The sequence below is a fragment of the Erythrolamprus reginae genome, chromosome 4 (assembly GCF_031021105.1).
Source record: "Erythrolamprus reginae isolate rEryReg1 chromosome 4, rEryReg1.hap1, whole genome shotgun sequence".
Classification (NCBI taxonomy): Eukaryota; Metazoa; Chordata; class Lepidosauria; order Squamata; family Dipsadidae; genus Erythrolamprus; species Erythrolamprus reginae.
The window spans coordinates 58,691,945-58,719,521 of record NC_091953.1 but is presented as its reverse complement, the minus strand read 5'-3'; the positions used below and the strand labels follow the sequence as shown (position 1 = coordinate 58,719,521).

General features: G+C 41.7%; 1 protein-coding gene across 1 annotated transcript in view; it reads left to right on the top strand.

Annotated features, from left to right (window-relative positions):
- Positions 1-1,540: 1,540 nt before the first annotated feature.
- The window catches only part of URB1 (URB1 ribosome biogenesis homolog), a 91,291-nt gene continuing 65,254 nt past the window's right edge, over positions 1,541-27,577 (top strand). Inside the window, exons 1-12 of the mRNA XM_070750369.1 lie at positions 1,541-1,746; positions 2,617-2,756; positions 4,408-4,559; positions 5,190-5,322; positions 6,690-6,786; positions 7,955-8,040; positions 8,359-8,484; positions 9,286-9,416; positions 12,092-12,287; positions 22,988-23,125; positions 24,915-25,088; positions 26,328-26,466. Of these exons, the coding sequence (XP_070606470.1) occupies positions 1,605-1,746; positions 2,617-2,756; positions 4,408-4,559; positions 5,190-5,322; positions 6,690-6,786; positions 7,955-8,040; positions 8,359-8,484; positions 9,286-9,416; positions 12,092-12,287; positions 22,988-23,125; positions 24,915-25,088; positions 26,328-26,466 (1,654 nt within the window). The 5' untranslated portion in view covers positions 1,541-1,604. The remainder of the gene's footprint in view (positions 1,747-2,616; positions 2,757-4,407; positions 4,560-5,189; positions 5,323-6,689; positions 6,787-7,954; positions 8,041-8,358; positions 8,485-9,285; positions 9,417-12,091; positions 12,288-22,987; positions 23,126-24,914; positions 25,089-26,327; positions 26,467-27,577) is intronic.

Below are 27,577 nucleotides of genomic sequence, written 5' to 3'. Positions count from 1 at the left end.
TACACAGGAAGAAACCCGAATATACCAAGACCGTCATACATGTACCCGTGAAAATCTATGAAAACATAACTGCCTTGAAATGGCTCTGGGTTGGGCCTAGAGGCAAAAAGGAGCTGTGACGTTCCTTCAATATACACAGGGTGATCTGACATAAAAAACATATAGCCCCTCCCTGGTACAGAGCTGAAGGGATCAGGTCTGATGGCTCAGCTATTAATTCTCTGCCTTACAAGGTAGAAGCTGCCAGATCAAATCCCAGTAAGAGAGTGGCTAGCTGATGAGGCCAGAACAAGGCTGAAATGGTGCCATCCTAGTCTCCCTTAATTTTAAAATTTCAGCAAAAAACATGTGATACATATATATGTGTGTGTGTGTGTGTGTGTGTGTGTGTGTGTGTTTTCGTAGATTTTCACGGGTTTATGTATGTAGATTGTTCTGAGTTCGGGTTTTGCCCCGTGTAATATTTTGCATGTCTATGCGACGTTTCGGTGAAATCACATTCACCATAATCATCTTCAGCCTGATGATGGTGAATATGATTTCACCGAAACGTCGCATAGACATGCAAAATATTACACGGGGCAAAACCCGAACTCAGAACAATCTGCACACACACACACACACACACACACACACATATATATGTCACATGTTTTTTTTGCTGAATTTGAAAATTAAGGGAGACTAGATCTATTTTGGCCTTATTTTTGGCCTCATCAGCTAGCCATACCCCACTGGGACTTGAACCTGCAACCTTTGCCTTGTAAGGCAGAGAATTAGTCTACAGTATCCAATCCCTTCAGCTCTGCACCAGGGAAGGGTTACATATTTTTGTGTCGAATCACCCTGGTGTATTGAAGGAACATCACAGCTCCTTATTTGCCTCTCGGCCCATATACGGTATATATATATGAATATGTATATATATGTATCTATATATATTCTTAGTAGATTGATATGTATGTATACAGTAAATGAATATTATTATATCTTTGCATACCACCAATATGTACTTGAAAAAATAAATAAATAAAAATAAATAAATGAATCTGAAGTCTGAATTTGTCTATACAGTACTTGATTACTCTTTAGATCAGCGTTTCTTCAGTTTGCCTGAACTTTAACATGATGTATTGATGTGTGGACCAACTCCCAGAATTCCCTAACCACAGAAAAATACTATTTTAAATCAAGATATTTGAAACCCCCCCCCCCCCCCGCGCTTATAACAAGCAGCAAGCATTTATTTCTCTTGTTTGTTCGTTTAAAGTCCAACGGAACTCAATTTTTCTTTGGACGTACAAGTTTCACTTAACGGGTGCAGAAGCAGAAAAAACTCAGCTTGCGAACATATATTGAAGCTGCAATGGATTAAACCATCTTTTGCTCCTCTGGGCAACGAAGTGACCCTGGCTTCCGCTGCTGCCCTACAGACATCAGACGGATTGCCTGCTTTAGTCAGGCTAGGAACCCGTCTCAGTTGTAATTTCGCGGATGGGGGAAGAATAAGCGAAACGGACCACTTCCGGCTGAGTCTGGCAAAGGGGAGCCCGTCTTCTCTTCTCTCCACCGGGTATCGCGGCGACCCGCGGTTGCTTCTGGATATGGGCACCAAACGCCAAAGCTCGGCCTCGGCCGGGCGGCAGGAACCGCCTCCGGCCAAGCGGGTTCGCAGCACCGATGCCGAGGAATTTACCGGCGCCCGGTTCAAACTCCTCCTCCGCGACTCCAGCACTGCGATGAAAGGTCCGCCACCCGCCTCGCTCTCACTGTCCCCACGTGGATTCGGTCGGGTTGATCTCTTTGCGGCAAGAAGCTGTGCGATCGCCACAGCTGCATATTGCTAATATGCGAACAGCAGCTAAATATTTTAATGCAAATTGAATTGTCTGTAATACATGTGTCACGGACGACAACGGGGTGCCCAGAAGCAAGAGACAAGCTTAAAAATTATTCTGTGCCCTTTGGTCCTGAGCAAAAGGATTGTGAATTCTTCGCATAGACAACTATTATTGCGAGTTAAAAAGAATTATAAAAGGAAGCGTGTGGGGGATGAGGGTGGAGATGGGTTAGGTTACATTTATTGGAAGGCTGGCAGTCTTCAATAGATATAGTAAACTGATAGATTTTCCAACTCCCATGGTATCATGGCATGGCTCTGCATTGTTTTAACACAAATTGCCAACTTTTTTGCCTTTGCTCCTACTATTATGTTTATTTTGTCAACATGTGCATTTGGGGAATCCAGAGCATGATACCATGGTCTTTTGAGACCGAAGGATGCCAAATGCAATCTGCATTTGAATAATAATTAATTAATAATAATAGTAATAATAATAATTTATAGATTTGTATGCCGCCCCTCTCCAAAGATCTTGTTTTCCATAACTGGTTCTACAAAGGTTGTATTGGTAAAATATTGATAGCAATAAAGAAAGAAATCAAAATTCACTTTCTAGCTCTGCTATGAAAAAATGAGGCAGTGAATAAATTGGGAGCCTAAAATACAAACTGCTATTTGAATGAAACCAATTTTGCCAATTATAGTTCATGGAAGTAAAGAATAACATGTTCGGCATGATTTGAAAGAAGAATCAAATGTATGTTTTGTTCCAGGTTTGGAAACGTTCATAGCTAAAGCTAAATTACTACCATCAAATGAGCAATATGATGTAGTGGAAGGATACATAAAAGTTTCTATTGAATGTGTTGAAATTTTTAAACTTCTGGATGGTGAAAGGCGTCCTGACAATGAGGTCAGTGTTTCATTTGATGGGCAATGCATCACAGGGTCCTGTTAGGTATTGTTTTTGTGCTTTTAAGAATGAATACTGAATTCTGCTGTATGCCATTTGTGATTATTTTACTCATTTAAAAGTGTCTGCACTCCTATACTTGCTAGGGAACTAATCCTATTTCTGCAATCCTTTCTACAAATCTCACACAATGTTTTAAGTATTTTTCTTCTTATGAAAAATGAATTTCCTAGCTGTTTCCTACAGTGCTGGCATGCTCATAGAGATACTTTAATTTACAAATGGGCAATGCATCCAGGTCTTGTTGGACTGTAATTCCCATTGGCCATGTTGGTTAGGCTTGAATCCATATTTCTGTCCCTGCAATAAAGTGTTGCAAATAGCAATATACTTTTGTGTTTATAGATGGGGCATTATACTTCTGGTACTGGACTGAACCTAGAGTAGATACTAAATATAAATGTGTGCTCTAAATAAAGTAGTAGAGTTCTGACAAAGAAATTGGCATGGATGAGCATTTGTCCCATCAGTGGAAAGGTTTCAATAATGTATTTGTGCTATGCTAAACATGTTAGCAACATCCTTTTTGTAATATAATTATAAAAGGTATTACTATCCTTTATATTCCAGACCAGGGACACAAAAAACTTTTTTTCGACTGAGTCATTGATCTCATCACAGTCACAAATAAACTATTTAAAGAATGGTAAACAGTTTGATCTGAAGCTGATGTGGTGCAAGTCCTGTCCATTGTCTGAATAAACACTTTCCATACTTTCTTCTAATAGTATTCCATTTTAAAATGAGGATTAGTTTGGCTGTTCATCAGTTTGTCCTCAAGTTCATTTCAAGTGGAGACTTTCCAATATCCCTTATTTACTGTAATAAGATATTTAAATAATTGTTATAATTAAACAAAATAGGCAGATGTGTTTCTTAAGCCATAGGTTTTCTTTCTTTCTTTCTTTCTTTCTTTCTTTCTTTCTTTCTTTCTTTCTTTCTTTCTTTCTCTCTCTCTCTCTCTCTCTCTCTCTTTCTCTCTCTCTCTTTCTCTCTCTCTCCCCCTCCCTCCCTCCCTCCCTTCATTCAATTTTTATGCTGTCCTTCTCCTTAGACTCAGGGCAGCTTACAACATGTTAGCAATAGCACTTTTTAACAGAGCCAGCATATTGCCCCCAGAATCCGGGTCCTCATTTTACCCACCTCGGAAGGATGGAAGGCTGAGTCAACCTTGAGCCAGTGATGAGATTTGAACCACTGACCTACAGATCTACTATCTGCTTCAGTGGCCTGCAGTACAGCACTCTACCTGCTGCGCCACCTCGGCTCAATGCCTTTTAAACAAAAACACCATAGTATCTAGTAATGAAAGCATTGGAAATTTTCATAAAGGATCATGTTGCTTGTGTTCTTATATGAACTGCAACTAAACCAATTTCATTGTAGACATGATGTACAATGACAATAAAGACTTTGAATTTGAATGTTGTTGCAATCCAAAGCCTTGTCTGGGTATTATTTAATTTAGCAGCAGAGGTTTTACCCAGAACATTGCAAAGCTTCCTTTCCTGTTGGAGTACACTTGTTTATAATGCTCAGTTACATTTGTATCTTTAAAAAACAGTATGTTGCGATGTTTACAATTTTGCAGATGCTGCTAATTTTTCAAGCTCTAGAAAACATTTTGCTGCGAACAGCAAGTGATCTGTCCCATTTTCGTGTCGTGGGAATGAATATAGTAAAGAAGTTGATTAACAGTTACATGAAATTAATTTATGCTGCCTTGTATTCTGAAACTTATAGGTAAGTTCCTTGCTTAAAACCTTGGTTTAGGACTACGATTGGATAAACTTTTTAATGCTCAGTACTATGTTTATGCTCTGTCAAAAGGAATAACAAAGCACTCTTTAATACTGATTTAAAACTATCTTACAGAAAAGCTCTGCTTACATTCTACGTTGTAATTCTGTGTTGAATTTGGAGACTAGAATAATCAATTTTAACTCCCATCTCTGTCACTTTAGGAACATTTTATTTGTATAAACTTCTTTGCTTTGTGATTCATTGATTATAGTTTTATTTTCCATAAATTTTAAAAAATATAGAATAAAGAATAAATTTAAACATATACTGTGTTTCCCCTATAATAAGATATGTCCTGATAATAAGGTCAACTGGGCTTTTCAGGACATACATTGAAATAAGCATCACCCCCATTACAGCTTGCTGTAATTAAGTTCCCTTGAAATTTTTTGTGTCTGTTAAAGTACTTGAGTTTAGATTGATACTAGGACATCTGCTCCCTTAGCTAACTAAAATGAACAAACCCCTTCGTTTCAAAGCTGTCCTCACTTTTTAATTTTTCATTCATTAGTTTGTTTGCCTATAAGTTGCTTAAATATTGTTCCCTGTTTTGATTGTCTCTCTTTACAGACTGTCTCGTCTGTGTTTAACTTTGCTATCAGCAATGGTGACACAGGGATCAGATGCTGCCAGAGATGTCTATAGCCATTTTGATTTCAATAATAAATTCTTACCTAATTTAGTGAAGAAGAGAGACTATAAGGTAAGAAAGCAAAAAGTCTGCCCTGAGGATTAACTGATGGCTTATGCCAGTGATGGCTAACCTTTTTGTCGTTGTGTGCTGAAAGTACATGCACATCCATAATGCAATGCACACATGACCCCTCCACATGTTCCCCTGCAAGCACATGCGACTCCCCGTTGTACACCTATGGGCCCATGCATGCGCCGGGAGCCCCCTGCGCTCCCCCATCCCTGCGCATTTACATGCAACCCCACGCATGCAACTTGCAACCCCACGCATGCAACATGCATATGTGCATAACTCTGCACATGGTGAGGAGGCCGTTTGCTCAAGTTCGCCTGGTGCAGCAGTTGCGGCTCTATTTGGACAGGGAGTCTCTACTCACGGTCACTCACGCCCTTATTACCTCGAGGTTTGACTACTGCAATGCTCTCTACATGGGGCTACCTCTGAAGAGTGTTCGTAAACTTCAGATCGTGCAGAATGCGGCCACGCGAGCTACCATGGGCCTCCCTAGGTACGCCCCTGTTTCATCAACACTCTGCGGCCTGCACTGGCTGATGATTAGTTTCCGGACCCAATTCAAAGTGTTGGTGCCCTACATGGCATCGGACCAGAATATCTACGGGACTGCCTTCTCCCGCATGAATCCCAGCGGCCGATTAGGTCCCATAGAGTTGGCCTTCTCTGGGTCCCGTCGACTAAACAATGTCGTCTGGCGGGGCCTAGGGGAAGAGCCTTCTCTGTGGTGGCCCTGGCCCTCTGGAATCAACTCCCCCGGAGATTCGAACTGCCCTACCCTCCTTGTAAGACCCTGAAGACCTATCTATGTCGCCAGGCATAGGGCAACTAATGTATCCTCTTCCCTGACCATTAAGAGTTATGTGTGGTTATGACTGTACAGTATTGATTTTTTTTATGATAGTGGGGTTTTAGTTATAGTTTTAACCATTAGATTTGTATTGTATTGTTTTATTGCTGTTGTGAGCCGCCCCGAGTCTTTGGAGAGGGGCGGCATACAAGTCTAATAAATTATTATTATTAATTATGAGTCTCCCATATGCATGTGTGGCAGAGACCCGAAAACCAGCTGGCTGGCGGGAGGTGTACATGCATGCATGGGGGAACTGATCTGGGTGAGAGCTCAGATGCACGCAGAGAGGGCTCTGTTCTACCTGTGGCACGCATGCAATAGGTTCGCCATCATGGGTTTAAGTTTATGCATGCGCAGAAGGGTCCAGGGTGGGTGGGTGGAGGCTCCCACTGCCGTTGCTACCGGTTTGTAGAACAATACCATACTGGTAGCAACCCATTGCTGCATTGTAGGTAATATAGTGACTTTTAGGCTTCTCATATATACTGAACATCTTTTAATATTTGTTTAGGGTAGGCCTGATATCCGTACAGCGTACATCCAATATGCCATTTCCTTTTTAATTGCTGGTGACCATTCCATCCTTGTGCAGGTTCTGGAGTTAAAAGGTATTTTACAAGTATTCCTAAATTGTTGATGTGTGAAAGATATATACAGTAATACCTCGTCTTACGAACTTAATTGGTTCCGGAAGTAGGTTCGTAAGGCAAAAAGTTCGTAAGACGAAACATTGTTTCCCATAGGAAACAATGTAAAAGTGATTAATGCGTGCAAAAAGAAAAAAAAATGCTAAATGGCGCTCTGCTGGGCGCCGCCGCCCGGCTGTCACCTTTTAAAACAGCCGGGGGGCTTCTCGGTGTTCTCCTGAACCTGAACCCGAACTTTTCGGGTTCGGGAGGCCGCTGAGAAGCGCTGCCGCCCAGCTGTCGCCTTCTGAAACAGCCGGGGGGGCTTCTCGGCGTTCTCCCGAACGCCAAACCCAGAAGTTGGGGTTCGGGTTCCAGAGGCCGCCGAGAAGCGCCCGACTGTTTCAGAAGGTTACAGCCAGGCGGTGGCACTTCTCGGTGGCCTCCCGAACCTGAACCTGAAAAGTTTGGGTTCGGTTTGGGAGAACGCCGAGACCCCCCCCCCCGCCTGTTTTAAAAGGTGACAGCCAGGCAGCGGCGCCCAGCGGAGCGCCATTTTGTGATCTGCGGTGGGTTCGTAAGCCAAAAAAAGTTCGTAAGAAGAGGCAATTTTTTTCCGAACCCTGGGTTCGTATCACGAGGAGGTCGTAACACAAGGGGTTCGTATCACGAGGTACCACTGTATAATGGATTTCATGATACCTAAACCAAGGTTTTGGCAATCATTGCTTATTTACATATGTTCTTGTTTTGTTTTCCCATCAAAACCAAACAATTCTTCAGGCATATAATGTAATAATAAAAAAGCTTTGGAAAGCCTCTGTTGCTCTTAAGGTAGTAAGCTTGGAGTTAAGGGTCAAGTACCACGGCATTAATTAAAAAGTAGAGTTCCTCTAACCAGGGAGCTGCTAAGGATCAGAAAAGCATCTGCCCAAGAATTATAAATAATTCTGTAAGGCAGTATGGAATTAGTTCTCAATATTAACTTTCATTTTGCTGTGTTACATGCTCCCTATTTTTGTGTTTGGTTTATGTTGTCAACAACATTTATGTTGTTGTTCTGATATAACTGGTAAAGCTTTGCAAAATTGATTTAATTAAAATGTTTACTGAATTTCAGGCATAATGTTATCCTTTTTAAAATTTTTAGGTTTCATTCCAGATATTATTAAGACAGGGTTAAAAGAAGATAAAATTTCCACAATTAATCTCCTGCTTTCAACTTTGGAAACTAAGGTATAGCCTGCAAATATTTTTGTCCTTTATACCATATGTTCTTTGACTGCTGAAATATCTTCATTGTGGTTTTTCAGATAATCTCTGATTATCGTTTTATTTTGCTGTAATTAAGAACTTATCAGCATTTCAGGTGTAGAGCTTTTTCCTTGATTTGCTTATGTTTTTAAGTAAACAAAAAATAAAGTTGCAAGTGAATGCAACACTGGCATTAAAATTGTTTATGATACTTCTGATAGTTTCCATAGATATAATAGCACACTTATGGCCTGACTTAAGAATTTTGAATAATATGTTAATATGTTGTGTTATCGGTAGGTGGTTTTCAATAAGGAAATCAGTAAGACCCAGAAGGTACACTTTTTTACCTCAGAAATACTGAGCCACATTGCTTCGCTCTATCGCTGGAATGGAATTACTGATGTCAGCACAGTGGATGTCAAGGTATAATAATCTTCTCTCCATCTTTTTCTTACATCTAAATACTGTTTTAAGATGTACAGAAACATGTTGTTAACGTGCCTCTACTCAAGGAGGAAAATGAAAGGCCAAGCCCATAGTTTGCCTAGTAAGGTGAAAATAGTTTGCCATTAGGAATGGTGGGTTATTTTTGAGGAAATGATATCCAGTTCCAATGCGCCAATGTGAGCAGCCAGCTTTATACAACCAGGCAGAATCTATACCAGACTGACCCTGACACAGTATGGCTATCTTTGGGTATGCTGAAATTGCACAACCCAGTCTTCTGCCGCACGAATCCCAGCGGCCGATTAGGTCCCACAGAGTTGGCCTTCTCCGGGTCCCGTCAACTAAACAATGTCGTCTGGCGGGCCCCAGGGGAAGAGCCTTCTCTGTGGCGGCCCCGGCCCTGTGGAATCAACTCCCCCCAGAGATCAGAACTGCCCCCACCCTCCTTGTCTTTCACAAACTACTTAAGACCCACCTATATCGCCAGGCATGGGGAAATTGAGACATCTCCCCCAGGCTTTTTATAGTTTTATGTATGGAATGCGTGTGTTGCATTGTCACACTGCTTTATTATTGTTGTGAGCCACCCCGAGTCTTCGGAGAGGGGCGGCATACAAATCTAATAAATTATTAAATTATTATTATTAATTTCCCCGCCAGATTGGGGAAGCACTATAAACATTTAAGAGCAGAACCCGAGATCTTCTACTTCGTGCTCTGAAAATAAGCAAATGTGGTAGACTGACTCTTTTTCTTCAATTTGTTCATTTTATGCAGGTTTCCCAAGAGTGCGAAGAACCAGGAAAGCTTTTAGTGAGAGAACTGGTTCATAATTTTTTAATGAACCTTTGTTGTTCTCTGAAACATGGCATTAACTTTTATGATCCAAGTCTTGGCACGTCTGGCAGGTAAAGTATTCGGTTGTTCAGTGCTAAAGTCCAGTTTTATTTTGCAGTTCTATTTAGGTTAGAGCTAAATTGTTTGAAGTATTTTCTTCAGTGTTGCCTCATCTTTTGTGAATGGTAGAGTGTCGGTTATTCTATCTTGTGGTAAATTTCACACGGCAAGCAGGGAACATAACAAGACTTTTATCTCTTGGTCTATTCTAGAAGCAAAACTACTTGGTCTATTCTAGAAGCAAAACTACGGGATATAGGTGGGTCTTGAGTAATTTGCGAAAGACAAGGAGGGTGGGGGCCGTTCTAATCTCCGGGGGGAGTTGATTCCAGAGGGCCGGGGCCGCCACAGTGAAGGCTCTTCCCCTGGGGCCTGCCAAACGACATTGCTTGGTCGACGGGACCCAGAGAAGGCAAACTCTGTGGGACCTTATCGGCCGCTGAGATTCGTGTGGTAGAAGGCGGTTCCGGATGTATTCTGGTCCAATGCCATGTAGGGCTTTAAAGGTCATTACCAACACAGTCTTCAACAATCTGCATCTTTTAAGCATAAAAATCTGTTGAGTTTCTTTTCCTTTTCCTTCCCTCCATCTTTCTGGCAACTTTTTCTATAGTGAGCAATGTCTGAAATCTGCATATTAAACCAATAGCATTTACTTAATCTGCACATCCGCATGTAAATTGGAATTTACCACATGATAGCATAAATAACCGAAGCTTTTATACAATAGTAGTAAGATATTTTAGAAGGGGTAAATCTCAGCCTACCAAAATTATTTTCTAAATATGTTCTTTTTTCATCCCAGTTCAGAATATTATGTGTGTGTAGAGGTTTGTGGAATGCCTTTCACAGTGTTTGACAACATAATTTTAGTCACTTTAGCCACTTCCTACTGGTTTGGTATAATTGATCATCGGCTTTTATATGTAGCTGACCTGCTGAAATATAGTCAGTCATTTTTATACACTGCAGATTAATTTTTTAAATTTCTTGTTAGGCAGGAAAAATGGAAAAGCGGTACATGAAATGAGTGAATCTGACTCCAAAAAGAAACAAAAATTATATATTTCATTGAACAAGTTCAGTCACCCCCCATATAATAACAACAACAATAATAATAATAATTTATTAGATTTGTATGCCGCCCCTCTCTGAAGTCTCGGGGCGGCTCACAACAATAATAAAAAACAATATAACAGTGAACAAATCTAATATTAGAAGAAAAAGATATATAAAACCCCAGCAATTAAAACCATACAACACATACATACCAAACATAAAATATAAAAGCCTGGGAGAGGTGTCTCAGTTCCCGCATGCCTGGCGATATAGGTGGGTCTTGAGTAATTTGCGAAAGACAAGGAGGGTGGGGGCCGTTCTAATCTCCGGGGGGAATTGATTCCAGAGGGCCGGGGCCGCCACAGAGAAGGCTCTTCCCCTGGGGCCCGCCAAATGACATTGTTTGGTTGACGGGACCCAGAGAAGGCAAATTCTGTGGGACCTTATTGGCCGCTGGGATTTGTGCGGTAGAAGGAGGTTCCGGAGGTATTCTGGTACAATGCCATGTAGGGCTTTAAAGGTCATTACCAACACTTTGAATTGTGATCGGAAACTGATCGGCAGCCAGTGCAGGCCACAGAGTGTTGAAGAAACGTGGGCATATCTGGGAAGCCCCACGATAGCTCTCGCAGCCGCATTCTGCACGATCTGAAGTTTCCGAACACTTTTCAAAGGTAGCCCCATGTAGAGAATGTTGCAGTAATATATAGTGGTACCTCATGATACGAACTTAATTGGTTCCAGGAGGAGGTTTGTAAGGTGAAAAGTTCGTAAGACGAAAGAATGTTTCCCATAGGAATCAATGTAAAAGTAAATAATGGGTGCAAATCCTTCAGGAAAATCCCAAACTTTAGAAGGGAGGCGAACAGAGGGCAGGGAGGAGCAGCTAAAGGGGGCGGGTGGAAGAAGCAAGGCTAGGCTAAAGGGTGAGTGGGAAGGAAGAAAGGCCTTTTCTTTCTTCAAAAGACACTCTTTCAGTGCCTCTGCAAGCACGCTGTTCTCTCCAAAGTCTTTCCCCCTGCAAGCGGCCCCTCCCTTTTCTTTCTTCAAAAAAGGGGAAAAACAGAAACCCCTTCATCCCAGCAGCAGTGGCTTGGTTTCGTAAGGTGAAAATAGTTCGGAAGAAGAGGCAAAAAAATCTTAAACACCGGGTTCGTATCTTGAAAAGTTCGTTAGAAGAGGCATTCGTAAGATGAGGTACCACTGTATATGTTTTATAGCGGGGGTCCCCAACTTTTAAGCCCTGGCCCTCTACTGAACCATGAGCCATTCAGAACCAGGCCGCTGAAGTAGCATGCGTGAGCGCATGTGTCCCCATTTGTATGAGCAGTAAAGTGCATGCATTTCTGCTTGCCGGCCATTCACACAGAACCATTTTCTCTCCGTCCCCTGCCCAGACCCACATCCTGGTCCTCAGAGCTATAAAGATTGGGAAACACTTGTTTTATAATGTTCTCCATCCTGCCATCCTCCAAAATAGATGAGAAAAGCTAAGTTACCATAACTCCCTGCCCACTGATAGCATCTGCAGCATAAATTGTGATCTACTGTTTGTCAATTATATATTGCAGTACTGTACTATATATTCTATCAAAGTGATGCTTCTTTCAAACTATTATTTTATTAGGGGAGGTAATTTGGTTCTGCTGCGCTTTCTTCTGAGTCTAAAGACTGCTGCAGAAGATGAGATGGTTGCTGATCTTATGGTGAACATTTTCAAAGTATGCCCAGATTTACTGAACAGATACTTTAAGGAATCCCAGTATTCTTTTGTTCCAAGACTAAAATCTGCATGGCTAGACAACATGAAATTGCTGAGAAAGGTAAGAACTACATGAAAAGCATGTATTTAGTACATGAAAATGACCCGTATCAACATTCCTCTTGTTATAATGACAGTTATTGAAATGTCTCAATGTGAACAGGACTATATTTGCCCTCTTATAGTTGATGGTAAGTCAAAAAGAAATTCATTTTAATTAACAGGTTGTAGAAGGATGGATAAATGGCAAAGTAATCAGACTTGGGAGCTCTTTTCTGCTTCTCTCAAGACTTTGCACAATATGAGTAAATGGGTTGGGCTGAGAGAGTGACTAGCCTACAATCACCCAACCAGCTTTCATAGCCAAGATGGGACTAGAGTTCCAGCATCCTAGTTCCTAGGCCTGCCTGCCTGCCTTTCTTTCTTTCTTTCTTTCCTTCTTTCCTTCCTTCCTTCCTTCCTTCTTTCTCTTTATTTATTTATTTATTTATTTATGATTTGATTTGATTTGATTTGATTTGTACGCCACCCCTCTCCATAGACTCGGGACTGCTAACAACAATAATAAAAACAGCATACAACAAATCTAATATTTAAAATAACTAAAAACCCTTATTAAAAAACCAAACATACACACAAACATACCATGCATAAATTGTATAGGCCTAGGGGGAAAGGGATATCTCAATTCCCCCATGCCTGACGACAGAGGTGGGCTTTAAAGAACTTACGAAAGGTGAGGAGGGTGGGGGCAATTCTGATCTCTCGGGGAAGCTGGTTCCAGAGGGCCGGGGCCACCACAGAGAAGGCTCTTCCCCTGGGTCCAGCCAAACAACATTGTTTAGTTGACGGGACCCGGAGAAGGCCCACTCTGTGGGACCTAACTGGTCACTAGGATTCGTATGGCAGAAGATATCTTAAGATATCTTAACTACTAGATATCTTAACTACTAGATCAAATTGGCTATCTATCCTGCATATATTACATCAAATAATTGAGGGCAAAGTAATTCAGAAGTATTTTATTTAGATACAGTATAATTTAAAAATCTCACAAACTCAACTTGTAAAAAAATCTCCTTTTCTTCCCCCCGCCTCTAAATAATATCTGCAGTTTTTATCTGATCTGCAGATTTTGTATGACTCACAGTTCAGAATTTTTTTTAAAAAATTCTTGCATTGTTTATGTGGACAGGATCAGAAAGAAAGTCTATATTGAAACAAATGTAGCTTAATTTGAGTAAGTTCAAGTCAGATTTGAATCACTCAGTCCAACCTCTCAGGGTTGTTGTGGAAAAATAGGTGGATGAAGAAGTATTATGTGTGTTTGCCACTGGAGTTACAGTAGTCCCTCGCTATACCGCGCTTCACCTACTGCGGCTTCACTTCATCGCGGGTTTCTGAGGAAGTCGATCGGCAGATTTAAACAGCCCGCCGAACTCGATCGGCAGGTTTTTCCAAAAAAAATTAAAAATCTAAAATTGTAAATACAGTGGTACCTCAAGATACGAACTTAATTGGTGCCGGGGGGAGGTTCGTAAGATGAAAGGTTCGTAAGACGAAACATTGTTTCCCATAGGAAACAATGTAAAGTCAATTAATCCGTGCAACAACAAAAAAAACCCCGCAAAAAAACCGCTGCCGCCCGGCTGTCACCTTTTAAAACAGCCGGGGGGGGGGGGGGGCTTCCCAGCAGCCTCCCGACCCGGAAGTTTGGCAAAATTTTGGGGTTCGGGAGGCTGCTGGGAAGCCCCGCAGCCCGGCTGTCACCTTTTAAAACAGCCGGGCATGGCGGTGACGGCGGCGGTGCTGCTGCTCCGGTCGCCCGATTGTCTCCTGCCTCCCACGCCCTTCGCTTTGGAAATGGACCCCAGCGGGACTCGGGAGGAAAAGTGGGAAGGGGCGCCAGGGAGGAGACCCTTCTCCGTGGGGATGCTGGTCCAGTCATCCCTCCCGCCCACGAGAAGCGGGTTGCGGTTTTCCCCGCACACCGATGAAGGTTGGGGAGAGCGGGAACCCCGGATCCGCCCCCTCCCCAAGTCCAGGGGGCAAGGAGCGAGGGGGCTGCGAAGGGGCGCGCGGCAGAGCTCCGGCGGAGGAGCCGCGCACAAAGGCAGAGGCAAGGCTGAGCAGGAGGAGAAGCCAACCAGCGAGGCGGTGGGCTGGGAGCCGCAGGTGAAAGGAGCTCGGGCATCGGAGCGCGGTGCTAGGCATTGTTCTCCGGACCCCGCCCGCTCAGCCCCGCGGCGGCCCTTTCCCTCTTCAGGCTGCGGGCGAAGAAGAAGGGGAACCCCGGATCCGCCCCCTCCCCAACCCATTTCACTTTTTAAACAATGCCAGGGAAGGTTTCAGGTTTGCCTGAAAAGAAAACTGAAACAGTTGCCAGTCCGGGATACGTAACGAAAATTGGGGGGGGGGGGGGAACGGGACTTTCACTTAGGCAGCTTCGTCTATCATTGCAAAGGAGAGGCAAAGATCAAGCTGTTTCTATTCCGTTCTAAGGCAAGCCTCTGTATCAATGAGGCTTCCTCCCATATGTGCCTCACGCAGCTTCGCAGCCTCGTGTTTCCCCGGGTGGGGGTTTCCTTTTTTTTTTTTCTTTCTTTCTTTCTTTCTTTCTTTCTTTCTTTCTTTCTTTCTTTCTCTCTCTCTCTATCTATCTATCTATCCATCCATTATCTCTCTATCTCTCTCTCAGTCTCTCAATCTCTCTATCTATCCATTCATCTATCCACGATCTCTCTATCTCTCTATCTCTCTATCTCTCTATCTCTCTATCTCCCTATCTATCCATCCATCCATCCATCCATCAACCCCCCCACCCACCCATTCATTTATCCATCCATTTATCCATCCAGCCAGGTTTGCCTGAAAAGAAAACTGAAACAGTTGCCAGTCCGGGATACGTAACGAAAATTGGGGGGGGGAGGAACGGGACTTTCACTTAGGCAGCTTCGTCTATCATTGCATTGGAGAGGCAAAGATCAAGCTGTTTCTATTCCGTTCTAAGGCAAGCCTCTGTATCAATGAGGCTTCCTCCCATATGTGCCTCACGCAGCTTCGCAGCCTCGTGTTTCCCCGGGTGGGGGCTTTCTTTCTTTCTTTCTTTCTTTCTTTCTTTCTTTCTTTCTTTCTTTCTTTCTTTCTTTCTTTCTTTCTCTCTCTCCCTCTCTATCTATCTATCTATCTATCCATCCATTATCTCTCTATCTCTCTCTCAGTCTCTCAATCTCTCTATCCATCCATCTACCCATCCATCTATCCACGATCTCTCTATCTCTCTATCTCTCTATCTATCCATCCATCCATTCATCAACCCACCCACCCACCCACCCACCCATCCATTTATCCATCCATTTATCCATCCACCCAGGTTTGCCTGAGAAGAAAACTGAAACAGTTGCCAGTCCGGGATACGTAACGAAAATTGGGGGGGGACGGGACTTTCACTTAGGCAGCTTCGTCTATCATTGCAAACGAGAGGCAGCCCGGCTGCCAAAGACAAAGCTGTTTCTATCCCGTTCTAAGGCAAGCCTCTGGATCAATGAATGGATGGGTGGGTGGGTGAATAGATACAGCCAGCTTGCCTCTCCAGCGCTAAAAAGAAAAGTTGCCAGCCAGCGCTGCGAACGACCGAGTCCTGAGCCTCCCATTCTCTCCTGTTCTCTCCCCCACTGCCCCTTCGCCATCCCTGTGTTCCTAGGAGAAGCTCTGGGGATTGAGACAAGTCAGCCCTTCTGCTCCTCCCCAGCGCTTCTCCCGGAACCGCTGGGAAGCCTCCCGGCTGTTTTAAAAGGTGACAGCCGGGCTGGGGGGCTTCCCAGCAACCTCCTGAACCCTGAACTTTTGCCGAACTTCCGGGTTCGGGGTTGGGGGGGTGCTGGGAAGCCCCCCAGCCCGGCTGTCACCTTTAAAAACAGCCGGGCGGCTTCCCAGGAGCCTCCGAATGCCGAACCCGGAAGTTCGGGTTTGGCGTTCGTAACACGAAAAAAGTTCGTAAGAAGATGCAATTTTTTTCTCAACCCCGGGTTCGTATCACGAGTTGTTCGTAAGACGAGGGGTTCGTATCTTGAGGTACCACTGTACTGTATTTAAATACTGTATCTAAAATAAATACTGTGTGGGAAGGGTTTATAAACACTTAAAACAATGAAAACTTACCAAACAATTACAATATAAATACTTAAATAAGTACTATCAGTCGATAAATTCCCCATCGCGGATTTCACCTATCGCGGCCAGGTCTGGAACGTAACACCAGCGATAGGTGAGGGACTACTGTACTTATAAAAGTAATAAAGGCAGGATAAAAATATAATACCGTATATACATCATGCAGAATTGGATTGTAAGCTTGTATGTTTCAAATATGCAAATTAATACTGTGATCAAAATGCAAATGTAAAAGATCTGTATTTCCTAATTCTTTGGGATTATTTATAAACCGGTTATTATACATTTCTGCCTGGAAAGAATGATTAGTGAATTCAGTGAGGTTTCTCCTCTTCCAACTTAGTAAAACACAGTACATCTATGTTCTGGTTTCTGGTAGAAATTTAGTAATTACAAATAACTCTTATTAAATGCATTATATCATGAATAAAGAAACTCCATTTATTTCTCTGCTCTTCTGGAATTCAAACACATTTCATACAGGCACTTGGTCCGTTATCTCCCTTAACTGCATTTCTCACATTCCTTCTCCTTCTCCACTTAACAAGATTTATTTTCCTAACAGCATGATTTCTAAAACAGCAGCCCTGACTGTTAATCAACACAGAATACTTTTGTTTACTTGAGAGCGGCAAGAAAAACATCCATTTCTTCGGTAACATTGAAACTCCACCTTTCTTCCCCACTGAACCCCTGACGTGCCAAATACATCACTACAGTATTTAACCCATTCTTCTCCTTAATATCTTCTTCCAGACACCTGTTCTCTACGTTTTTGGGCCCTTCTGAATTTAGGGTTAACCCAGCGAACGTCTGATTCTCCCTCACTAGATCCTGAACTCATAGCCCCATCCTGTGGCTGGCCTCCCACCTGTTCTACTACCTGTAACCCCCCCCCCCCAACTAATTCATAAACACTATCTGAATCCGAGTCCTCAATATCTTCACCATCCTCCAACTGACCAGGAGTATGTACAACAATCTATAACAGTGATGGCAAACCTATGGCATGGATGCCATAGTGGCATGTGGAGCCATATCTGGTGACACACGAGCCGTTGCCTTAGCTCAGCTCCAACCTGAATGTGTGTGCCGGCCACCAATTTTTGGCTTGCACAGAGGCTCTGGCAGGACATTTTTGGCTTCCAGAGAGCCTCTGGGGTGGGGGGAGGGCATTTTTCCCTTCCCCTGGCTCCAGGGAAGCCTTTGGAGCCTGGGGAGGGTGAAACACGAGCCTACTGGGCCCACCAGAAGTTGGGAAACAGGACATTTCCAGCCTCCACAGGGCCTCTGGCGGGCAGGGGAAGCTGTTTTCGCCCTCCCCAGGCATTGAATTATGGGTGTGGGCACTCGTGAATGTGTGATAGCGCGCGCACATGCTCTTTCGGCACCCGAGGAAAAAATGGTTCACCATCACTGATCTATAATTGTTGGCTTGTCTCGGTTAGGCTATGAAACCTTCGACAACACCGAGCAGAGAATTTTAACAGAGCATGGATGTGTGATAAAGCCAAGACACAGACTTAGTAAAATAAGTATTATTTATATATAAACAAAATATAAACAATCCAGAATAAGCACGAAGCAAATACAGAATAATACGCACTGAGCAATTACAAGATTAGCACAAAGCAAAATACAATATAGATAAAAGCACAAAACTAACATACAATATAGATAATAAGCAGAAAGCTTATACAAGAAGATACGCACGAAGCATAAACACAACTCCCCCTTCTCTCAGGCAAAAGTAAAAGGAAGTGACTGAACAGAATAATGAGCTTTTATAGCTTCAATGAGGAAGTGATGAAACAGCCTTGAATATTAACTCTTCAAGTACAAGTTAACCCTTTAAGTGCACATTAACTCTTTAAGTACAAGTTTGGTACAAGTGTACAATATGCAGTTTACTATGGCAATCCCTAACAACCATGTACCCTGTACTAACAATAATATTGCAAACTTACTCATTTAGCTTTTGTTTAATTTGAAAGGGAAAGAAGAGGGCCTCCAACTCGATGTCAGTCATACCTCCGATCAAATCATCATAGTCATATCCAGTAATCATGTATTCTACCTATTAAAATTTCAGTTAAACTTAGAAGTGCCAATACAATTGATATAATATAGGTTTATATGATTTAATAAGCGAGCCCACTCAAATATAGTACAGCATCTGCTGAGTTTTATAAATTAACTGTAAAAGCTTGAACAGTCTATTATAATAATCCTGCCTAGCTACCAGTAACGCGCGGATAAGCCATGCTATGCCAACATTTGCATAATATTTTTCTGTGATGCTTTCAAACTTTTAATTGTGAAGGAAGTAGAGAACCATTGCTGTTGTTTTTTGTTACAATCCTCATTTTGCAGATGCTTCCTTGGCTGCTGAAACTTCCCAATGGAGGAATGATTCCCATGATATTTTCTCATGGGATTTGATAAAAGCATGAGAAACCGGATACAACAGCTAGGGAGACAACATTTATAGTAAAAGACAAAATCCCTTTTTGGCGACCTCTTAATTTAATTACAAAAATGCCACCCTAAATCCATGCAAAAGTCATACAGATTCTCTTCTCTTTGAGCACATTTCAAAAGCACACTGTTTTCATCAAAGTGAATGAGAACTAAGAACAGAATCCTATATAGAAGTTGGCATTGAAGTTCATGCGTTTCAGAAGTTTGAAATGAAAAGAGCCAGAGCAATAAACAGGAAGTGGGATTGTAATATGTGGGCAGCTAAATGTATTATTGTGTTTTCAGTGCTTAATTGCTGTATTCTGCTCACAGTCCTTTAGGAGTGCACTATTAACTCAGGAGAGGTGATTAAATATAGTAGTGGCCAATGTATGATTATCTTTCTCTATGTTTATTGAATTCTTATATCATTGTACCAGATCCCCTCTGGGTATTACTGGTAAGCCTTTGAACTAAAGATTAGCTTGGTAATGTGTTATTTGGTGCGATGCATCACTAGTTATTTGTGGAAAATGTACCCAGCCTGAAAGATATTAGATCAGCTTTCCCTTGTGTATCCTACCAGCTTGGTGGACATTGGTTGCTATAATTTTATGTGAATGTGGTTTGTGGGGGACAGACATAGAAAAGTATAATAAAAGATGATGGAGAATGTTTGGGATGCCTCTGTGACTTCATGATATAAGTAAAATCTTGAAAATCAAGTGAGAGTAGAGTTAATAGAAAAGGATTCATATCTCTGATCCTTCTCCCCTGTCCTGCCCCTCCAATTTATTTTTAGTATGCCTAGAAAGCATTGGAGGGTTCTAGGGTTTTGTTTTTTTAATCTTTATTTCTTTTTAAATGTTTTAGTAAATTTTCATATTATTAGATTTCATATATATTGCTATATTTAATGTTGTACGCCGCCCTGAGTCGCCTCGTGAAGGATGGCACAGAAATCAATCAATCAAACAAATAAACAAACAAATAAACAAACAAACAAACAAACAAATAAATAAATAAATAAATCTTGTCTTCTATGCTGCCACTCATTGCTGATCATCTGAAAATGCAGAGAATATATATGCAGTATATTGAGAGATTCTTGATCAAATTTGTATGACCCAGACAGAAGTGCTTTAGGATAAAAATCACTAAAACGCCAGAGTAAAAGCCATAAAGGTTGACTCAGCCGTCCATCCTTTCGAAGTCAGTAAAAGGAGGACCCGTGTTTCTGGAGGCGATATGCTGACATTGTAAACCAAGAGGGCTGTAAATTGCTTTGGGGCAGTATATAAGCATAAATGCTATTGCTATTGCTATAAGCTTCCTACATACCAACTAGCAAAACCAGCAATATATGGTGGTGACATGTTAAAATGGCAAGAAAACCCATGTAGGTTCTGCAGTGCTGAGGTCTATTTTTGCTGATAATTACTTTTGTTCTGGCATGTAGACCCAGATTGGTTTTTAGTGCAAAGAAAGTATACCATTTGAATCTCATGTTTTCATAATTTGCTGGATATTGCTTTTTCAGAAAGATCTGTAAACATGGGGTTCAAATCAGATGGGTTCTAGTTTTTTACTATTGGTTCTGTGGGTGTGGCTTATTTTGTGGGTGTGGCTTGATGTTCAGGTGACAGTAGGCAGGGCTTCATGGTCATGTGACTGTGGGCGTGGCTAAGTGGTCACAATCCTAGTTTCCCCTAAGAGGATTCCCGCATCCAGAGCTTTTGCAATCCCCCAAAGAATTAAAGGAAACCAGATTCCATACAGCTCTGAACCCTTAAGGCAGTGTTTCCCAACCTTTTTTGAGCCGCGGCACATTATTCATATTTTCAAAATCCTGGGGAACACTGAACGGGGGGACGGGGGCGCGCGGGGGGGCTGAAGAAAAGTTTGGACAAAAAAAAATATCTTCCTCAATTTCACTCTATTTCTCCCTCCCTCTTTCTCTCTCTTCCTTCCTTCCCTTCTTTCTCTCTCTCCATCCCTCTTTCTTTCTTTCTCTCTTTTTTGCTGTCTTTCTCTCTCCCTCCTTCCTTCCCTCTATGTCTTTCTCTCTCCCTTGCTCTCTCTCTGCCTCTCTTGCTATCTCTCTTTCATTCTCTCTCTTTCGCTCTCTTTCTGTCTCTCTTGCTATATCTCTTTCTCTCTCTCTCTCTCTCTGTCTCTCTTGCTATCTCTTTCTCTCTCTCTCTCTTGCTATCTCTTTCTCTCTCTTGCTATCTCTTTCTTTCTTTTTTTCTCTCTCTCTTGCTATGTCTCTCTTTCTCTCTCTCTCTGTCTCCCTCCCTCTTTCCTTTCTATCTCTCCCTCCCTTTTTCCTTTCTATCTCTCCCTCCCTCTTTCCTCCCTCCCTCCCTCTTTCCTTTCTATCTCTTTTCTTTCTATCTCTCCCACCCTCTTTCATTTCTATCTCTCCCTCCCTCTTTCCTTTCTATCTTTCTCTCCGTCCCTTAGCGGGGGCAAAGAAGAAGGAAGGCAGGCTGCAGAGGGCACCAAGGACAAGAGCGCTCGCTCGCTCCCTCGCCCTCTGACTTCCCTCCCTCGCTGCTGAAGGGACGAGCGCGGGCACGCTGCAAGAAGTTTTTTTTTGCTTTTTTTCCCCTTCCCCCGCCTCACGGGAGAGAGTGAGAGAGAGAAAGAGCAGCGCCCTGTCGGTTCCGAGCGCAGCCAGGGAAAGCGGCCTCGAGCCGAGTGCGAACTGCGGGATGCGGCAAAGGACTCCTTGTCAACCAAAAAAAGGTGGGGGTGGCAAAGGCAAAGCCTGGGAGGCGGGGAAGGGAAGAGCGGGAGATCCCCAGACAGAACGGCTGAGGGGAAGGAAAGATGGAAAGAGGGAGGGATTGAGAAGCGAAGCCAGGGAGGGCTGAGAGAAAAGGGGAGCGGCGCGCGCGAGAGAGGGGTGGGGCGTGCATTCCCGAAACGGATGGAGAAAGCCCTCTCTCGCAGCGAAAGCGCTCCCAGCCAGGGGGCTGCGAGAGAGGGCTGGGAGCGCTTTCGTCCAGAGGAGCTGAAGCTGCAGCCGCCGCCGCCGCCCCCTGCCTTGGGGCGCGACTTCTCTCGCGGCGGCGGCTGAAGTCGCGCCCCAAGGCAGGGGGCGGCGGCGGAGGAGAGGGGGCAGATCGGGCGGGGAGCTTGGCGGCACACCTGCCTGTGTCTCGCGGCACACTAGTGTGCCGCGGCACACCTTTTGGGAAACGCTGCCTTAAGGCACACCAAATACAAATTCTGGCTTAATGGTTGCTTAGCAAGTGTTCAAATTTACGACTGACCTCCCCAGAGCTACTTGACCCATTTTTGGAATTTTGACAGTCATATGCACACAAACGTGTGTGCATGCATGTACACACACACACAAATACACACACATGACCAGTTACAACATCCCACACAGTCACATGAATGAGGTTTCCTATGTTGTTGCCAATTTCCAACAATTCCTTCTGATTTCCGTTTAAAAATGCCCATTGGGGAAAATGGATTTGTTTAACAACCACAGTGTTTGCTTGATGACCACAAGGTTCATTTAACGGCCATGGTGTTTGCCTAACTCAGGGGTCTGCAACATTAAACACTCAAAGAGCCATTTTTAATTTTTTCTTTTAAAAAAGTATTTCTCTCCTCTCTCTTTCCCTCTCCTCCTTTATGTCTGTCTCTCTCTCTCTCTCTCTGTCTCACTTTCCCTTCCTCCCACTCTTCTATCTTCCTTTCCGTTCTGGTCCTCCCCTCCCCTCTTGTATTGCACTGCCAATAGAGCTGGTTTGGGGGTGCGGCCAGCCAGCCATCGCTCCCAGTTCAGCGAGGGGGGAGGGAATTCCCACTACCGGTTCTATAGAACCAAACCGAACCGCAAGCAACCTACCTCTGGTTCAAATGCTGTACTTGAAGTACAGTACTGTGCTTCCCTAATTAGCTTAAAACTAGTGTTTTCCTGCTTCGGTAATGACCCCTCTTGTTAGTGTTTTCAGTTTTGTATTTTTTTTCTTTTCATGTGCAATTGGACATTTAGACCAACATGAATTCGGCTGAATTGGCTACAGCCACTATTGCATCACTTGGGTTTGTATATCTATGTTATATATTTATTTGTAACTACATGTTTTGTGTTTTTAATTTCAGATCTATGAGGCTCAGCCAGACATTTCCAATGCATTTAAAACCACTGAGTTTATTCCACTTCCTAAATTGCTTTCTATGGTGAAAGTGACTACAGTACCTGCAGTGTGCAACAAAGCGATGTTTACCCAAGGTTTAAATGTAAGAACTTAGTCCACAAGATGATGATGATGATGATGATGATGATGATGATGATGATGATGTTTTCCATTCAGTTTTGCCCTCCATATCTTCTGCTCTTGCACTACTTCTTTGACTTGTTCTATCCTCTGGCTGGTGTTAGCTTTGATAATGCCACACTCTTAAGTGTGATCCTTTTCTCCTTTCCTACTTTCCCTCTCCTACTGTACTAACACTATATTTTGAAAAACCAAACAAATCAAATTACATCATGAAAACTAATCCATTTAATCCTAAGGCTGATACTCTTTGTCTTCCTCCTTCAGGGTGGTCAGAAAAGGCATGTGGACATTTTTGTCTTAATAACATTAGGTCTAGGCCCAGCAAATAATTTTAACTATGGCTTATTAAAATAGGGCACTGTTAAAATGTAGCATATTGTTTGTTTTATTAATCTGCAAATAAAAATAACCTCAGTGTTAGAGTGCAATTCTAGCAGTAAGAATAAATGTCAGAGCTTCCAATTTGCTTTGAATGGCACTAATAAAGAACTTCACTTTTGAATACGTAGCAAGAGATCATTGTTAACATTATTAGCATTGTTATCCTACTTGGGTAAGGTCTACTCTATATTTTGAGCATTATTTGGAAAAAATATTTTTGAACACAAGCGTGGCACTTCTTTAGAGCAGATGTCTATTTTTGCAAGTTTATAAATGAGTCTGAAAAGATACCACTGTTTTGATAAGTTGCATCAAATTTGCATTCATCCATGGCTCTGAATAATTTTTGAAGCCTGTACTATTCACTGCTGTATTATCGAAAAGAAATGTGTATAATTAGGGCATCCTGATTCATAAAGATCCTTGGGCAGCTGGAGACCACATTGTCAGCCTAATCCACATACAAGATAAATGGACAATGAGGAACTAAAGGTGATATCTGAAATTCTTGAAACAATGTTGGAAACAGACATGGTTTTTAAAAATACATTTATTGTCAGAACTACTGTTACATTTAATAGGTAAATCATTTCAATTTCTGTTTGTAACTGAGAAGATAGGCAGAAAAGTGTATTAGCCAAATATATATTCTCCCTCCAGCTTTGTTGTTTTGTAAACTTTTATTATCTTGGTATCTGTGTCCACAACATAGTCTCCATTTCTTCCCATATATTTTCATTTTACCTTAAGAGTTGTGGGTGTAAGAACATGGATGCTTTCAGGTTTGTATGACATTTTTCAATCAGAATAGAAACATAGAAACATAGAAGTCTGACGGCAGAAAAAGACCTCATGGTCCATCTAGTCTGCCCTTATACTATTTTCTGTATTTTATCTTAGGATGAATATATGTTTATCCCAGCCATGTTTAAATTCAGTTACTGTGGATTTATCTACCATGTCTGCTGGAAGTTTGTTCCAAGGATCTACTACTGTTAATTTTAAACATTGCACTGCATTCATTGCAACATTTTATTGGGTCATATTAACCGTGAATGATAAGACTGAGAGTCCAACATATCCAAGGCATGCCATTTTGCAGAAAACGATAACAACTGATATCCCTAAGAAACGCACTACGTTGAAAGCGACTGAGCATGCTACTTTTAAAAGACTTTTTATTCAAACACTTTGGGTTTATATCTTTTTTTCATTCCAATTCATTTGATGCACTTATGTACTTATAATTGACTTGCTTCCCCTTTGTGTTTGTAGATTGCTACTACTGTAGTTAACTTTAGAGAACATAGTTAGATTGTGCAAGATGAAGATAAAGCTAAGTAATTGTTTCTGTGTTTTAATTTTAGTTAGCCAGTAAAACAGTGAAGCATACTATATTTTCACTGATAACAACTATTCTGAAGAGAGCAATGAAAAATATTGACTATTGTCAGAATGAGAAGATATGGGAGAAGTCCGAAATCTATACCCCACTAATCATGAAGGAATTTGTTCAGCAGTACCGGGAATCACTTAGTAAGGTACAATCTTAAAAAAAGAAATGAACACAGGTTTGACATGCAGTTTAATGAACAATAAATCCTTCTGTCTTGATTCTTTCCTTTTTTCTGGCAGCTCTGGATATAAATATCTAGAGGTATTTCATTAAGGTTTTTTTCAGTATCTTGGCCCATATAGTACTATTGATTTGGAAGAAACTGTAAATGTTCTTTTGTTTGAATAATATTAAAAAACTTTTCACAAATTTCATTCCATGTTTATATTAATACCGAGTCTAAAATTATTAGAATGATGTGAAAAAGGCAAAATAATATTTTCTTTAATTATACACCTGAAATATGGGGCAACAGATAAAGCCATAATGGAGCTATCGCAAATTTACGGTTTCCTTTTTAATTATTCCCTTATCCTAACAGCATCTGCAGTGCTCCTTGACCAGTGTCATACTAATGACATATATATGTCCTTATGTCCCAAATATGTCATAGTATATATGATAATTGTCACACACAAGAATCCATTTTACTCCCTCGCTACAAATGTTCCCTCGATTTTTGCGGGTTCGAACTTCGTGAATAGCCTATACCACAGTTTAAAAAAATATATTACCGTAATTAAAAAAATACTTTGCGGGTTTTTTCCCTATACCACGGTTTTTCCCACCCAATGGCGTCATATGTCATTGCCAAACTAATAATTTTTGCAAATAAATAACAAAAAAAATAATTATTGTTAATAAATAATTATGCTTATAAATATCAGGATCACTAAGTGTCTTATTCAATGGTGAGTACCAATAATAATAGTGAGTAAATGGTTATTAAGGGAATGGGAAATGGTAATTTATGGGTTTAAAGTGTTAAGGGATGGCTTGTGATACTGTCCATAGCCAAAAATGGTGTATTTACTTCCGCATCTCTACTTCGCGGAAATTCGACTTTCGCGGGCGGTCTCAGAACGCATCCCCTGCGGAAATCGAGGGAACACTGTACTTTGGGAGTATAGGCATTTGTTTGGGAGCTACATTGGGATGAATGTAAGAGCAAACAAGTAGGATATTAAGTGGGATAAGTCAAATTTGAATAGGGGAATAATAATAGATTAAAGTAATTTACAGGAAAAAAATAATATTTCTTTTTAATATATTCAAAACACATAAGAACCTGCAATTTTTTTGCATACATGCAGATTGATTTCTGATTTTTCTCCTGTACTTCTGCTTTGTACAATATAATATAATAACCTTCTTTAAAACCTAGCTTTTACCAGATATGACTAGCATAATCGCCGTCTGGCAATACTTTCTAAAGGAAGATAAGGCTGAGGAAGGGCAGAAAGAGAAAGGAACAGAAGCTGCTTCTTCTATGGAAGAAACAAATGAAACAAAGAAAGAGCATGGTAAGGAATCTTTGGTCATTGTATGCACTTAAAGATTTGTTCTTTTAACCCAGTGACTGAAAATATCTGATAATTCATGTTGGCCCTGAGCTGATCTTTGACAAGCTCTATTTAATCTGAAAGTTATATTTTATTAATACGTAATAAAATTATTAGATATCCTTTCTGAAACCCTTGTTTTCTAGACTTAACAACCCAATCCTGTGCAAAATTCTGAATGAAGAGATTCTTGCAGCAAAGCAGTTAAGGAAGTTTTCTATAGAAGACAAGCAGAAAGCAACTTAATGTCCTACTTTACACTTCACACTAATTCATGTATAGTGTAAAGCAGTGATTTTCAACCTTTTTTGAGCCGCGACACATTTTTTACATTTACAAAATCCTGGGGCACACCACCAACCAAAATAACACAAAATGACACCCTAAGACACTCTCCTCTCTTTTTCCATTCCTGTCTCCTCCCCACCCTTGTGTGTGTGTGTGTGTGTGTGTGTATACACACACTCTTGAACCATTTCCAAAAACAGGTGAGGGCTGGGGGTTTTTCTCTCTTATTCTTTGGGTGCTTTTTATCATATGCTTTAAATCAAGAGTCACTTCTCTCTCTCTCTTTTGTTTCTCTCTCTTTCCTCTCATTCTCTGTCTCAATCATTTTCTCATTTCTCTTTTTTCTCCCCTTTTTGCTCATTTCTCTCTCTCTCCCTTCCTCTCCTTTTCTCTCTCTCTTGCTTTCTCTCTCTCTCTTGCCTTCTTTCTCTCTCACTCTTGCTTTCTCTCTCTTTCTCTCTTTTCTTTCTCTCTTGCTTTCTCTCTCACACTCTTTCTCTCTCTCTTGCTTTCTTTCTCTCTCTTTCTCTCTCTTTCTCACTCTCACAGCAAAAAGTTGCGAGACCGGAACATGAGCTTCCTTCTTCGCGGCACACCTGACCATGTCTCGCGGCACACTAGTGTGCCACGGCACACTGGTTGAAAAACACTGGTGTAAAGCACCATTGAATTACTGTTTTTTGGATTCATAGAATTGCCTATTTAATAAACCATGGTTTATAACCTACAGCGGCTATATTGACAAACCATGCGAAGTCACTAACTAGCAAACATTATTTAGTAC